The sequence below is a fragment of the Microtus oregoni genome, unplaced genomic scaffold (assembly GCF_018167655.1).
Source record: "Microtus oregoni isolate MIOR12 unplaced genomic scaffold, Mior012 000050F_012, whole genome shotgun sequence".
In the NCBI taxonomy this organism is placed as follows: Eukaryota; Metazoa; Chordata; class Mammalia; order Rodentia; family Cricetidae; genus Microtus; species Microtus oregoni.
Window position 1 is genome coordinate 114,268 of NW_024543236.1, and position 15,367 is coordinate 129,634.

The 15,367-nt window shown below is 45.6% G+C and overlaps 1 protein-coding gene across 1 annotated transcript; it reads left to right on the top strand.

The window, feature by feature from the left end:
* Window positions 1-10,419: 10,419 nt before the first annotated feature.
* LOC121436959 (DENN domain-containing protein 2A-like) lies at window positions 10,420-14,703 on the top strand. Its single transcript, XM_041636875.1, is given in 3 exon segments — window positions 10,420-10,733; window positions 10,735-11,938; window positions 11,940-14,703. Coding segments are annotated over 3 exon segments (3,000 nt in total). The 5' UTR covers window positions 10,420-10,590; the 3' UTR covers window positions 13,593-14,703.
* The last annotated feature ends 664 nt before the right edge of the window (window positions 14,704-15,367 follow it).

The window sequence follows — 15,367 nt, forward strand, 5'->3', positions numbered from 1 at the left end:
ATCAAATTAGTGGCTACAAAATGATGGTGAGGTAAAGGAAATACTTTGGAGATCTTCCTGCAATAGAGAAGGGAACCCAAGTTTGTTCTACATCGTAAGGGTGAATACATATTACATCTGAGTCATATGCAGAGCATATTCATAGAAAAGTACATGGCAACCACACCACAAACACCGTGGAAACATACTTGGCTACCACACCACAAACACCAGGTTGCTCTTGGAAGTCCCCAGCAGGCATGGTGCAACACAATTGCAGTGACTGACCAGGATACAACTTGCCTGGCAGGCAGCGATCTGGGGACTGTACCACAGCCTCCTGGAGAGGGGATGGAAAGTCTAGGAAATCCATCCATCCCAGAGTCAGGGGATTCAAGGTGCCCACCACATTCATATTCTCTACAGAGCACCACTCTGTATCCCGTGTGCACTGCCCACTTTACACTCAGGGAGGATGAAGTGAGTTGTGGAGCACTACAGTTGCTGCAATCCATAAATGGAACTGCTCTATACGTGTGCCAGCTTTCCAAACACACTAAAAACGCCTTGCTATTCCATAAAACATCAGCCCTTTTGAAGAAAATAAATGTAGGCATGTAGTTTGAATGCCACCTCCTGGCCATAATGGGAACTACATCAGTGAGAGTCTTGGGCCCAGTGGAGTCTATGTTTGGATGGGAGGGAACATTGGCTGTGACCTGGACTTGAAGGGACCTTAGATAAGATAAGGCAGTGTTTTTTCACTTCATTATGATTTCCTGTCACATAATACTTGACATCTTAGGTATATCAAATGTAAACCCGAGATTGGAGACCAATCCCAGTCTAAGGCTAAGATAAAGCAGCCTCATTAGATAGAGATGGTGGAGCTCTGTGTGCAAACACACACACACATATGCACACCACACACACACACACACACACACACACACACACACACCACACACACACACAGAGGCATGCACACAGCATCAAAATAGATTACATTCGTCCTTACTGCTCCAGAAACTGAACAAAATGACTACTTCTCCTGAAGTATGGAAGGTGTATAATCCTTTATCCAAAGTGCGATTGTGGGTTCGTGCATGCCTGTGAATGCGTGAGCAATTGTGTGTGTGTGTGTTTGTGTGTGTGCGCGCGCGTGAGGTCAGGGGACAGAAGACAGCCTCCGGTGTTGTACCTCAGGTGCCATCCCCCTGAAGTTTTTCTTAGACAAGGTTTCCAACTGGCCTGGAACAAGCAAGGCAGGCTGGGTTGGCTGGGCAGCACACTCCAGGGAAAGCTTGCCTCCACCTTCACACACAAGCATGTCCCACCACACCTACTACTTTTCCTGCTGTAGTTTATCTTCATTTTCTTGATGATGCTCTCTGTGAATGACACTCAGGGCCTCATGCCCACAAGGCCAGCAATTTATTGATTTAGCTGTCTCCCCAGCCCCACTTTTACCACCCGAGCACAAGCATTTTTCTCAGTTTACACTTTAAAGTACTTTCCTTCCTGGATACGAAATTTGAAACACCACAGGAAAGCACATGTACTACCATAAGGAAATCTGTGTCTGTCGCTGGGCTGATTCCTACCCCTAAGGCACAGGGCTGTCTGCAGGGAAATCTCCTGAGAGTGAGCAATCTGAGTACAGTCCAAGCCACCATTTTCTATACGCCTTGCTGTATGTGGTGGTGAGGAAGTTGCCTTCCCATTTAGGGGATGGTAATCTTTAAAATGTCTGGGCCAGGGGCGTACATTGCTGTGCCTCATATCCGGGGAAAGAGGATGGCTTCCCATGCCAGAACTAAGCTGAAACTTTACAACAGTGAATGGAATGATAATAGTCCTGCTAACTACTTTGTGTGTTTAGTGCAGAGTCTCAGAGAAGCCCAGCCCAGCCTGGGACTCTTGCCCTTCCTCCCTCAGCCTTCAGAGTGCTGCTGGTCTTCCAAGCTTAGCACACTGCCACAGCTCAAGTATTCATTTTAATGTAAACACATTCTTAATGCTACTGTTTTCTTCTCGGCCCAGTAACATTTTCATTCCATTTCTACATGTATATGGTTGAATTCCCAAGAAATAAGTAATTTTATCATTGATTTCCCTGCAAAAATTTATTTTATAATGATCCACATCTCTTGAAAAACCATGAATTCTAAGATTGCTATTTTAGGAAATTTAGCATTGACGAGATATTTTAGGTTTTTGCTTGGTTTTCATTGTTAGTTAGGGCCTCTCTATGCTATTCAGGCTGTTCTGAAACTTTTTAGCACTAATGATCGATCGTGTAACCCCAGTGTTCAAATAGCTGGAAGTGCACGCATTTGCCACCTAACGCTGATGAAAACTGTTCTCAATACTGCCTGGCATTTGACCATTTTTCTTCATTGTTTCACAACAATTATTTTAATTTGTACATAATTTTAAAATGTACATAACTTAATAATAATTACGTTGTGTATATTCCTATGTGTATGTACACATGAATTCCTGTGCCTCCAAAGGTCAGGAGAGGTCATACCTTCCTGGAGCTGAGGTATGGTCCTTCAAGGATGTTGGAAATGGATGCTGGAAACTACCTTGGATCCTCAGCAACAATAGAATGCACTCTGAACCACTGAGTCATCTCCCCTGCCAGACTGTAGACTGTTAGATTCCGTTAGCCTTTATAATGTTCATATTTTAAATTCCACTGATGCTTCTTTTATTTTCTTGTTTAGATTTTAGTTATACTTTTAATTATGTCTGTCTGTCTGTCTGTGGTATGCACATGATTGGCAGAGGCATTGACTCCTGATGGGGCTAGAGTTAAAGGCAGTTGTGAGCTATCTGCCATGGGGGCAGGGAGCCATACTCTCATAAACAGTAATGACTCTCTTGTCTCTTTCCTCCTCCCTCTACGCCTTGAGTGCTGGTATTACAGGTGAGGGTGAACATGCCCAGAGGGTCAAAGAACACAGAGCAATTTCCATTCTAGGCAATCATTCTGCCACGAGAGCTATGTCGCCAGTCCCCATACTGTGGCTTTTTAAATTCACCAGTGATTTCTTTTCATGGTATAGCATTCTCATTGAACAGCTACCAGAGAAATCAAGAATATAGTTGGGAATGTGTGCACAGCCAGGGGAGCAATAGCAGTGTCTAGGGACCACTTTTAAAAATCCCCAAATGTGCTCCCACCACATTTGTGAAGAGCTTGGGACAGGGCCGTCAGATGCTGGGCAGATCTAAGTGCTGTAGCATCCTCGAGTCCAGCCTCTGGCAAGGACATCCTGTTCCCGAGAGCAAGTCTCCTGCCAGCAAACCTACCTTACATGCCCAGCTTCCCAAAGGTCAGCAACAAGGGACTAGAGGCTGTTGTTGTACTGTCTGTGGATGTGTGTGCACAGCCAACGACCCAGACCCTGCAGAAGAATCACAAAACAGGAAAAAGGTTGGTCAAAGAATCAGACACATCCTTAAGCTCAGTGCTGAAGACATAAAAAAAGAAAATTTGGAAATATAGCATAGTGTGTGGAAATAGAAATGACGGAGAAAGAAGAACAGGATTTCCCTTGCACGGAGATGTGAGTGTATGTGTCCTGATGTGGGGCTGTGCCTCCCTAGGAGTGTGGGGACAATGATGAAGGGATCCCAGAGATATCTGAGAAGCCGGATTCTGTGTTTGGATGTCTGTACAGCAATGGTTCTCAGCCTTCCTATGCTGTGACATGACTCTTTTTTTTTTAAATATTTATTTATTATGTATACAATATTCTGTCTGTGTGTATGCCTGAAGGCCAGAAGAGGGCGCCAGACCTCTTTACAGATGGTTGTGAGCCACCATGTGGTTGCTGGGAATTGAACTCAGGACCTTTGAAAGAGCAGGCAATGCTCTTAACCACTGAGCCATCTCTCCAGCCCCCTGTGACATGACTCTTAATACAGTCCCTCATGCGTGGTGATCCCAACCAGAAAATTATTTCTGTTGCTTCATCATCGCTGTAAAGTTGTTACAGGTAAGAATCACAATGGAAATAGTTTTGGAGATAGACGTTTGCTGAAGGGGTCAAGTCACAGGTTGAACCACTTTTCTAGAGTCAGAGATATGTGGGACCTTCCTAGCCCCAGCAACTTTGGTTCCCTGAGCCAGGATGTCCTGGACCCATTTTCCAAACACAGGCTGGGAATTTCTGTGAGGAGAAAACAGAGTGAGACCCTCTGCTCTGAGCTGTGCTTCCCACTCTGTGAATTGAGAGCATCACACTGCTCATGTGCTAATTTGGGGGTCTTTAGTGATAATACCTGCTTTAAATACCAGTCACAAGTTCCTGCATATGTGACAGACTAATGTTGATATATGCAATTGGAATTACAGGCTGGCCTTGAACTCAGACATCCAACTGCCTCTGTCTTGTGAATGTTTGCTCCGTGCCCAGATGTCAAAAATACGCATTTCTAAAGGCAGTCTTCTTCTGGAGAAAGAATAGGGACAAGCAGTTGCTACAGAATTTAGAGACTGATTTCACTTCAACTCTGCCTAAAACCTACTCACTTCCTTCATCTGTAAACCTACCAAGAGCAGTACATGCTGTAGAACAGCCATTTTCAAAAATACACTGAATTTTGGGTTCACTTTTTATGAGACAAATGTTAGATTCTTATTCTGTTGGAAATTATGCTACAGTTAGCTGTACTTAGAAAACTTTACATCTGAAAATTATTCATCAGCAACTCGTTATCAAATTGTTAAGTTTTACAATGACTAGATTGGGTATTCAAACTATCCTGTGTCAATACACGTGGAATAACTGATGTCAGTAAATGGAAGCACCGTGTCTCCATGTGGTCAGACAAATCCAGAGATGTTAGAGCAATGTCTCCACAAGGAAAATGCACAGCGCATCCAGGTGCTATCTGCCCTCTCCCAGACAAGGCTGCACAGGGCAGCTCTCCTGCTGATCACTGCAGCATGGCTTCATCCCTCTTTCATACCTCCATCCCTCCCCTGTCTTCGGAACCATCTCCACTGTCTCCACACACTACCTCATCCCGCCCTCCCCAGGCCTTTCTCTGTTCAGTGCCAAGTCACCTTCTACCAAAAGGAAACATATCATGACAATTCCATAACTCACCTTCCACACAGATCATATAATCCAAATGTCATACACAGCTGACAATGACAACATTTTACTTTCTGTCCTATCCCCAAACAGTGTCCACGTTGTCTTCAAGGTTCTGGCAACTAGCCTTGTTCTCTGCTCTTAGATCCACTGTTCTCCATGGAAGCAAGCACGCCCACAACTTGGTTTGTGCACGGTCTTGCTTCTATTTGCCATTCAGGACTCAGATCACATGCTAACTTCTGAAACCTTTGGGGGTAACATCACATACGACAATCCCCATCACAACTATTTCCTGTCCCCTTTATGATCTTTAAAGCGCCAATAATACACGGAATTGCTGTGATTACTGATTTCTTCTGCTTACTGACAGTTTGCCTATCTAACACGATATACAAGGACCCGTGCTAGTCTACACAGTGCAGGAACAAGGTGTTCACTAAAGAGGCCACTATGTGAATATCTGGATAAACGTACACGAAGGAATTGATTTGTCTATTTGATATGCCATGCAACACAGTGGTATTTAAGGCAGTAACAAGAGAACATGGCATGGACTTAAGCAGTCTGTGACTTCATATCCTGGAAGACAGAATATCAAACACACTAGCAATACGTTTTAACATGGACAGCCATCAGAAAGAAGTGGCTATGCCACACTCACTTCCTAGGGTTTGAATCAGTGTCTGCTGTGGACCCAGATATCTACCATTTTAATAAGCATGATTCAGTGTCTGTTGTGGATCCAGATTTCTACCATCTTAATAAGCAATCCCTCCAAATGTGATGCAGTCATGCATGGCCCATTCGGGGAAATGGTCTGATGGGGATTGCTTCCATTTCAGTCCTGGTCATTTAAAGGGACCCCTACAGGGTTCAGTCATCTGGGGAGTCTATGAATGCCAGTGTTTCACAGTGTGCTGCTCTTTGCTGCGACCTGCTCAACAGGATGTGTTCCTACAAGGCATCACAGACCAGCTGCTGGTCACACAGATGGGAAGAGAAAAGGAAATGACTCACCTGGTGAGTCCCACATGATCTTGTCACTCTACTGTACTGAATATAAGGATGGAGTAGTCTGTCTGCATCCAGTCAAGTCAAAGATGTGCAGTGACATCTTCCTTTTCTTTGTTCATTTCACAGACCCTTTATACACAGCCATGTACACATCACACACACACACACACACACACACACACACACTCACATTGGTGGCAATGATGACTCACATACTGGAAACAAGGGCTCATGTCAGCTTCTTGTCAACATTCTGCGTGTTCTCTCTGCAGGTCTGCTGTTCTTCTCATAGAAGAGACCTGACATTGATAGACAGAGGACACAAAGTATCACTGACAAGAAGCATTTGCTTTTGGCTTTCTTCCCAGGGGTGGTCAGATAATCCAGAATTCTAGACAGATAACAAATGAAGAGCAGGTCCACTTGAATGTACTCCCACGGGCATGTTATGGGATAATTTAAGCATCACAGTATATAATGATGACAAAGGAGTACTCCTTTAAGAAATGGGTGTTTCTTAGTAGACACAAACGCATGAGTAAATCCATTAATAAACAAAAGATAAAAGGGAAACTTTACTCAAAGACAAGCAATGCTTGTATACTAGTAACTGCACAGGGAAGTAGGTATCAGAGCAACACTTAGCAGGCGTCATGGTTATAATAAACATGGAAAGAACCATTCATAAAACACCCCCTCTGTACAAGTCCACAGCAACACTGCTAAAATCTGCATGACTGGATGGGAAAACAAGAGGGAAAACACACGAGTACTAACCTTTTCCTTTTTGTGTTGGGGAAAATAATATTAGATATTTTGAAAATAATTACCTAAGTATTCTTCATAATACAAACCTTTCTGGAGTTACACATACATACCTAACTCTTCACATGTATCCCCTTCTTTCTCTCCACCGTGATCTCAGCACCTCCCTGATGGAGCTAGCTGGGAGGTAAAGGACTATCTCTATGATTCCAAAGATGCCATTGGGGCAAACCTTTGACCTGTGGCTGCCTTAGAAATTTTCCCCCAAACTGGGTGTTGGACATTTGTTTCTGTTCTCATAATTCACTTGCAACTTCAAAGTACTGAATTTTAAACACAGCAAATATATGTTAGCATCAAAGACATTTTCATCATAGAGAATGTAATTAAATATTTTAACCTAAAAGATTCATCAATAACTCTGTCTAAATTTAACACAGACAGCTGACCACAGTGAAATGAATGTGTGGAAGCTGTAATTTAAAATCCCTGTCACTGGAGATAGCATCAGGAAATATGAAATAATTAGGAAAACTCTGCCCACTTCTCTGTAGTGCCTAGACACTGAATGGGACAACTCATTGCTGAGAGTAAAGATGTATAGATTCATCGACTGTGGCGATATTTTGTTTCTTCCATGACAATAAAGCTTGCCTGAGAATCAGTGTGTGCAGATAGCCACTAGTTAGCCACAGAAGACAGGCAGTGTTGGAACTCACCTTTCCCAACACTTAAGAAACAGAACTCTGTGAGTTCAAGGCCATCCTGGGCTACATTAGATTGATCCAGTCTAAAAGAGAAACAGAGTCAGGCAGTGGTGACTCACATCTTTCATCAAAGTGCTTTGGTGTCACACACCTTTAATCCCAGCACGAGGGAGATGGAGAATGAAAGGAATGTGGCTGGGAAAAGAGAGGAATATAAGGTGGGAGGAGATAGGAGATCCAGGCAGTCAGTCTGAGGTCTTGTAGAGACAGGATGCTCCATTTGGTCTGAGGGTTTTGTTGAGGAAAGAACTAGTGTCTGGCTGCTCTGCTGTTCTGATCTTATAGCTCCAACCACTTAATATCTGACTCCAGATTTTATTATTAAGACCAATTAGAACTCACGCTACAATCATCTTCATGTGATGGAATATACAGGTGTCTGTTCTCCTCATACAGTCCTATAGATCCAGTGCAATACCAACAGAACTCTAACAGACTTTTCATAAACTAATGGGCTTAATCTGAAACTCACAGTGAATATGAAAAACCCCAGCTTGAAACAACCTTATAAAGGAACAAACTTGGAGGATGAACACATGATTTCCAGACTCCTTATAAACATAGAGAAATGTAGACAGTGTGCCTGATTGGAAATGACAATAAGACAGAAAAGAATATGAAGGGGACAGAAGAGTCACACATGTGTAGGGGACACCTTTAGCAAAGACACAAAGACACTTCAGTGAACAAAACATATGCTCTTCACGAGGTTTTCTGGGACTCTTGGTGGTGGTAGGGAGGTACAGCCCAGCACAGTGACCAGCAGCCTGAGGATAACCCTGTCCCTTTGATGACCTTGACCCTGGTAAAGATGAATCTAGGATGCAGTAAAGAATTTCAGAAACAGCCAGGATGAAGCAAAGGTTGTGAGCTTATTAATCCTGTGGATAGAAGCTCACACAGAATTAGGATGGCTCCTGCATGATGGCCTGAGAGTGGACTGGAGAGAGACTTGAGATTAGGTGTCATTGCAAAGGGTATGTGAGGTGGGCAGGGAGGGAGGTACAGTGGGAGAGGGAGAAATGGGAGGATTTTTATGGCTCTAAAGTTACATTGCTGAAAGAATGTAATTCAGAAAATTTCAAGATTAAATTACATTAAAGCCTATATTCAGGTTTTTAAATTAACTATAAGAATATTTTTACTCTTTAAATGGGTTCTATTTTTCCATTAGGAAAAAATATTCAATAGGTAATTAAAAAGTAAAAAATGAAAATAAAAAGCAATGCTTTTAAATGTGCTTATTCCTTTTAAAGTTTCTTTCAGTAAATTAAATTGTAAGGTGATTATGTGACTTAGGCGATAGAATAGAGTGCTATCATCATCCATCTCAAGGCTACAAGTATTCTGCCCCTAAGAAAGCATAACTGCGTTTTTTATTTTCTGCTTTTGAATGCTTTTCCACAGAGAAGTCTGTGCACCACGTGAGTACCTAAAGCCCACAGAGGGTACCAGACTTTATGAGATCTCTCGGAACTGGAGTTACAGACAGTTGTGAACCATCGGGTAGGTGTTGGGTATCAACCCTGAATCCTCTGGAAGACATCTAGTGATATAAAAGAATGAACCCTATCTTCAGACTCTAGTTTATTTGTTGTTATTTTTAAACATTATTTGGGATGTCTTTATGAATGATTGCATCATATCTGCAGGTAATTTTGGCTCTATCAGTTGAGTTGAGGTTTCTTGAATGTCAAAAAAAAATGTAAAAATGATTACAGGGTGAGGGGCTGTGTGTTCCCTCTCATATCCCCTTCAATGCCCTGTCTTTCTGTCTTATTTTGGGACAAACAGACCTCCCCATGCACAAATATGAATATAGACAAACGTATATCGCAGGATACAAAAGTCAATCTAGAGTGAACAAATGATCTACACAGGACTAGGGAGACATCTCAGAAGTTAAGAGTGCCTTTTGCTATTGCAGAGGACCTGACTTCAGTTTCCAGCACCCAGTTCCAGTCTCTGAGCAACAGTGACAGGAACCCCAATCTTCACCCTTCTTTAGTGAAGAAGGGTTAATATTTTAAATTAAAATGAGTTTTGTGTCCCAAAGATTAAAACAATTGTTTAGTCTGCACCTTAGCTCCAAAGCAAACCAGAATTCAAGCTGCAGAAGCTGTTTAGCATTTGTGCTCCAGGGCAGGTGGGATTTCTGAGTGAGGTGAGCTGGATTCAGCTATCTGGAGCACATCCTGGCACTTATCTCAGCCGGGTCTCCCTGACTCTCTAGAGGCAGTATGACACCCTGCAGAGTGGAGCAGCAGGTTCTGTTATCAGGCACTCCTCTCCTTGGGGGCAGGAAAGGCCAGACCAAGGACCTCTCCCCAGTTGCCTCTGGAAGACCTCTGTGGGGCATCTGCAGCCTCAACATCATCCAGGTCCAGATTTTATTTTCTTTCTGTGAAAAAAGCATAAACATATCATCGACCCCAAATATATATAGGTCGGGTTTTTTCATAATGCATTGTAAGGGCTTTTTCCACCTTGCCCTAGCAAAGGTCAGCTTGGTTTTATCATGTCAGATCCGTTTGCATCAGGATCTGCTTACAACTTTTATGATTTGCTTTGAAGGACCCTTGTTATGCTCCACAATTTTTTTTATTAGCCCTATATGCAGTTCTTCCATTGGAAGAGCCATTTGTAAAATTTAGCATAAAAGGCACGCCCGCAAGGGACCCAAGGAGCTAGTGGCAGCGGGGGAGGCCATGTGGACCAAGGCGCTGAGGGCAGCAGGCCTTGGCGCCCCAGGGCCCCCCCCCCCCTGCCGCCGCCATGGGCATCAGCAATATGCGCCCAGGAACCCGCCTGCGGGGAGGATCAAGGCAGAGGGTTCAAAGGCTGGGGAAGTTCTTGGAAGGCGGCCACTTGGGAGATCTGTTCCTTCTCGAGAGTCTAATCCAGCACTGCCCTTGGGAAGGAGCTCCCCAAGGAACCCCCACAACCTCATGCTGGAGGCAAGAGTGGACATGCTCGGCTCCAGTATGATCATCAATGGCCCGGCTGCAGACCTCGGTGCTAAAGAGGCCAGCAGGCCCTCGAAGAAGCAGCCTGGCAGTGTCCAGAAGCCTGGGCCATCCACCCGAGACCGAGCCCCTCAGCATAAAGGACAAGATATCCAAGTGGGAAGGCAAGAAGGAGCCACCTACTCCTGAGCCTGCCAGGCCAACGGAGGGCCAAGAGAACTACTTGCCACCCTGCGGGGTAGAGCGGAGAGGCAGCGAGGTCACCAGAACAAAGAATGGGTTGAGGCTTGAAACAGAGAGCTTGGAAAATGACAGCAGAAGGACAGCAAAGACCACGTGTCAGGACACAGACCGGTGGCCAGGCCTGAGGCAGAGTGATGGGCAGCCGGAGCCCAGCCAGCGCCGAGGTGTCGAGCTGAAGCCCAGTGACTTGCGTTTTCAGAGTGACCACCTCTCCGCGCTCAAACAGGTCAGGAGACTGGAGAAGGCCTTGAAGGATGGCTCTGCTGGTTTGAACCCCCAGTTGCTGGGGACTTGTTATTCCCCACACTGTCTGCCTGACAAAGCAGAAGAGGACCAGCACATTCCCGAGAGTCCTGGAAGTGGGGGTGCTTTTGCAGCTGGCCGCAGGGCCCACCCCTTGGAGGACAAGGAGCCAGGGGCTGAGGCTTCAGAGAAGTGTAAAGGCCAGGAGAGTGTATACCCGGGCTCCAGGCAGTGTCCCCCGAAGCCTTTCATCAACCCCCTTCCCAAGCCCCGCAGAACGTTCAAACATGCAGGAGAAGGGGACAAGGACAGCAGTCCTGGGAGCTCAGGCATTGGCTTCAGGAAAGAGAAGAGAAACCTGCCTCCCCTGCCCACTTTACCTCCCCCTCCCCCACCGCTACCCTCCTCCCCGCCTCCTACTTCTGTGAATAGAAGACTGTGGACTGGGAAGCAGAGACCCAGTGCTGACCACAGGAAGTCCTATGAGTTTGAAGACCTACTGCAGTCCTCCTCTGAGAGCAGCAGGGTGGACTGGTACGCACAGACCAAGCTGGGACTCACATGCACTTTATCGGAGAACGTCTACGAAGACATTCTAGATCCACCTATGAAGGAAAATCCGTATGAGGACATCGAGCTACATGGCCGCTGCCTGGGCAAGAAGTGTGTCTTGACTTTCCCTGGATCTCCCACCTCTTCCATCCCGGACACTTTCACCAAGCAATCCTTGTCCAAGTCTGCATTTTTCAGGCAAAATTCAGAGAGAAGAAACTTCAAACTGCTGGACACCCAGAAGCTGAGTCGGGAGGGAGCTGGGTCCCCAGTGAGAGCCAGCCCCCCCCTAAACAGCTAGCAACCCGGATGACACTTTCTTTAACCTTGGAGACCTACAGAATGGCAGGAAGAAGAAAAAGATCCCCAGGCTGGTATTGCGGATCAATGCCTTTTATGAGGCCCGGAGAGGAAAGAAACGGGTGAAGAGGCTATCCCAGTCCACGGAGAGCAACTCAGGAAAAGTGACAGACAAGAACAGCGAGTCTGACAGCGACACCGAGGAGAAGCTGAAAGCCCACAGCCAGCGCCTGGTCAATGTGAAGTCCCGCCTGAAGCAGGCCCCTCGCTACTCCACGCTTGACCGGGATCTCAGCGAGTACCAGTAGAGGCAACTCTTCGAGTACTTTGTGGTCGTGTCTTTGCACAAGAAGCAGGCAGGGGCTGCCTATGTGCCAGAACTCACCCAGCAGTTTCCTCTGAAGTTAGAAAAGTCATTCAAGTTCATAAGGGAGGCTGAGGACCAGCTGAAGGCAATGCCCCAGTTCGGCTTTCCTGACGCCAAGGACTGGGCTTCCATCCAGGAGTTTACCAGTGAAACATTCTCATTTGTCTTAACTGGAGAAGACGGGAGCAGAAGGTTCGGTTATTGCCAAAGATTGCTGCCTGGAGGCAAAGGGAAGAGGCTTCCTGAAGTTTATTGCATTGTGAGCCATCTGGGATGTTTCAGCCTCTTTTCAAAGTTCTTGGATGAGGTGGAAAAGAGAAGAGGCATTTCCCCTGCTCTGGTGCAGCCCCTCATGAGGAGCATCATGGAAGCCCCTTTCCCAGTCCTGGGCAAAATCATCGTTGTCAAGAACTTCCTGCCAAGCTCGGGGACTGTTGTGATTGAGCTGTGTTGGCCCCTGGACTCCCGGCTGGAGCACGTGGATTTTGAGTCTCTGTTCTCCTCCCTCAGCGTCTGGCACCTCATCAGTGATTTTGCCTCCCTGCTCCTGGAAAGGAGGGTCATCTTCATTGCGGACAAACTCAGCACGCTGTCCAAGTGCTGCCATGCCGTGGTGGCGCTCATCTACCCCTTCAGCTGGCAGCACACCTACATCCCAGTGCTGCCACCCGCCACGATTGACATAGTGTGCTCACCCACGCCCTTCCTCATCGGGCTGCTCTCCAGCTCACTGCCGCTGCTCAGGGAGCTGCCACTGGAAGAGGTCCTTGTGGTGCATCTCATCAATGATCGGTTCCTCAGACAGATGGAGGACGAGGATTCCATTCTGCCCCGGAAGCTTCAGGTAGCCCTGGAACACATTCTGGAGCAGAGGAATGACCTGGCCTGTGACTAGGATGGAGGCCCACTGGACTGCGTGCATGGCCCTGAGTTCAGCCCCTTGAATGCGGTGGCGTCTGAAGCCTTTGTCCGATTCTTCGTGGAGATTGTGGGCCACTATTCCTCGTTCCTGACCTCGGACGAGGAGAGGAGCCTGCAGCGAGAGGCCTTCAGAAAAGCTGTCTCCTCCAAGAGCCTGCGCCGCTTCCTGCAGGTCTTCATGGAGACCCAGACTTTCCGTGGCTTCATCCAGGAGCGGGAACTACGCAGGCAGGATGCCAAAGGTCTGTTTGAGGTCCGAGCCCAGGAATACCTCGAAACCTTGCCCAGCGGAGAACACAGCGGAGTCAATAAGTTCCTAAAGGGTCTGGGCAATAAAATGAAGTTTCTCCACAAGTAATAACCCTCATCTTGGTTCAAGGGAAGACCTCCTCCACTGGGACCACACATTTCCAACAGAGGTCTGAGAGGCTGTGGGCTGAAGGCAGTCCCTAGCCCCAGCTCCTCCTAGAACGGGGCCTGCGAGCTGGGCACGTGGCAGGTGCTCAGGACAGCCCTGGAAGGGACCTGCCAACATGCAGCTGTTGTTACTGTGGTCGGTTCTGGGATCTTTATATCTAGGTATTAAAAGAGATTAAAAGAGAAGGAGAAGAAAGGCGTTTGGGTCTTCATTCTGTCTTGCCAGGGCTAAGAAAACTCCCTCCTGCCCTACCTCATCTCTTCTGGGTCAGCTGTTGACAGCTGTGGAGCCAGGAGGAGGGAGGAGATAGGTAGAGTGGCTGCCACCACCCATCCAGGTTCTTGTGGACTGCTCTATGACGCCACCTGGTGGCAGAGACCGTGAGCTTCGCTGTTCTTGACTGGGGTTTTTTGCCCCTTAGAAGGAAGTCCCGTAGACCTGTTCTTGCCCTAATACCACACATAAAAAGAGGAAAACTTGTTAATTGTTAATAAAATATTCTTAGGGTCCTGAAATGGATATCTCCTGTGGCCTAACCGTGACACTTAGACCTCTGCTGTGAACCTATTCCTCATAGCTGACAGACCTTTCAGGCTTCTGTAGTTGGTTCTCTTATTGAGAGGGAAGAGCTGGACAAGGTCACAGTCAGATGACCTGTGTGGGACAGTGGGAGTCTGTGAGTCCTGTGTGTACACAGGAAGGGTCTCAGGCTGGCCTCGGACTACCACCCCAATACTGTGGACACCCAATGGATTGTATGAGAAAGTAACTTCTAGCCCACATGGCCTGGAGTGGGGCGGGAGTAGTGGGAGGGGGTGTGGCTGAGGCGTTGGGGGAAGCCTGAGTGAGAATGTGAGCATGGGGGCTCACACAAGTGCCTCGGTTTAGTTAACTTTCATGATAGCAATGCTCTGTGTATTTTTATACTGCCCCTAAGTGATCACTTTTAGGATTTTGGAATATACAGTCTTTTCTAACTTATTTTCTATTATACTGTTTTACTTAAGAACTCCAAGTGAATGAATAAACAAATATCTTTATCAACATTCCTAGTGAGTGTATAATATTCTATAATATTATGAATGTTTTTGTATTTGATATAAGCATAAAAACAAAAATAAATTTGGGGAAATGTGCTAAAAATTAGCATAAAATCCTTTAAGGGATTTTTTGCTATAACATTAGCAAAATACAGTTGTGTGAATTGTAGCAATGATCTGGGAAAAGATTATTGTTTTTGCCTTTGAATTGAGCAAAGACAATTGTCCAGGAATCAGTCTTAAAATTATCAATGAATCTATTGTTTAGTATAAGAAACACTGATCATAGTCAATATTCTGTCAAACAATTTTTCAGCTTTTATCCTGTCCTTTTGTATCAGACAGGCTACTGTTTTAAATTAAGAGTTTAATATCTTAACTGGCAAAACTGGGAAGGTTTAGCCACAAACAGCATTTTTTTATAAAACTGTTGTAGAATAAGTTTGTACTTAATATACACACTTGCCATAGCTGAATTATAATTAATATACTGTATTTGTTGATTATTGCATACTTTACCTTTTGATTTATATTTTACCTGCTTGAGTATCTGTTAGGCAGCTTGCTTAAGCTTTCTATTGAAAACTGTTTTTTTTGTAAGAATTTTATCTATTGGCTCAAGGTCCCTCATAAGACTATTATAACTAGAGCTTTAACCATTGGACATCCAACCAA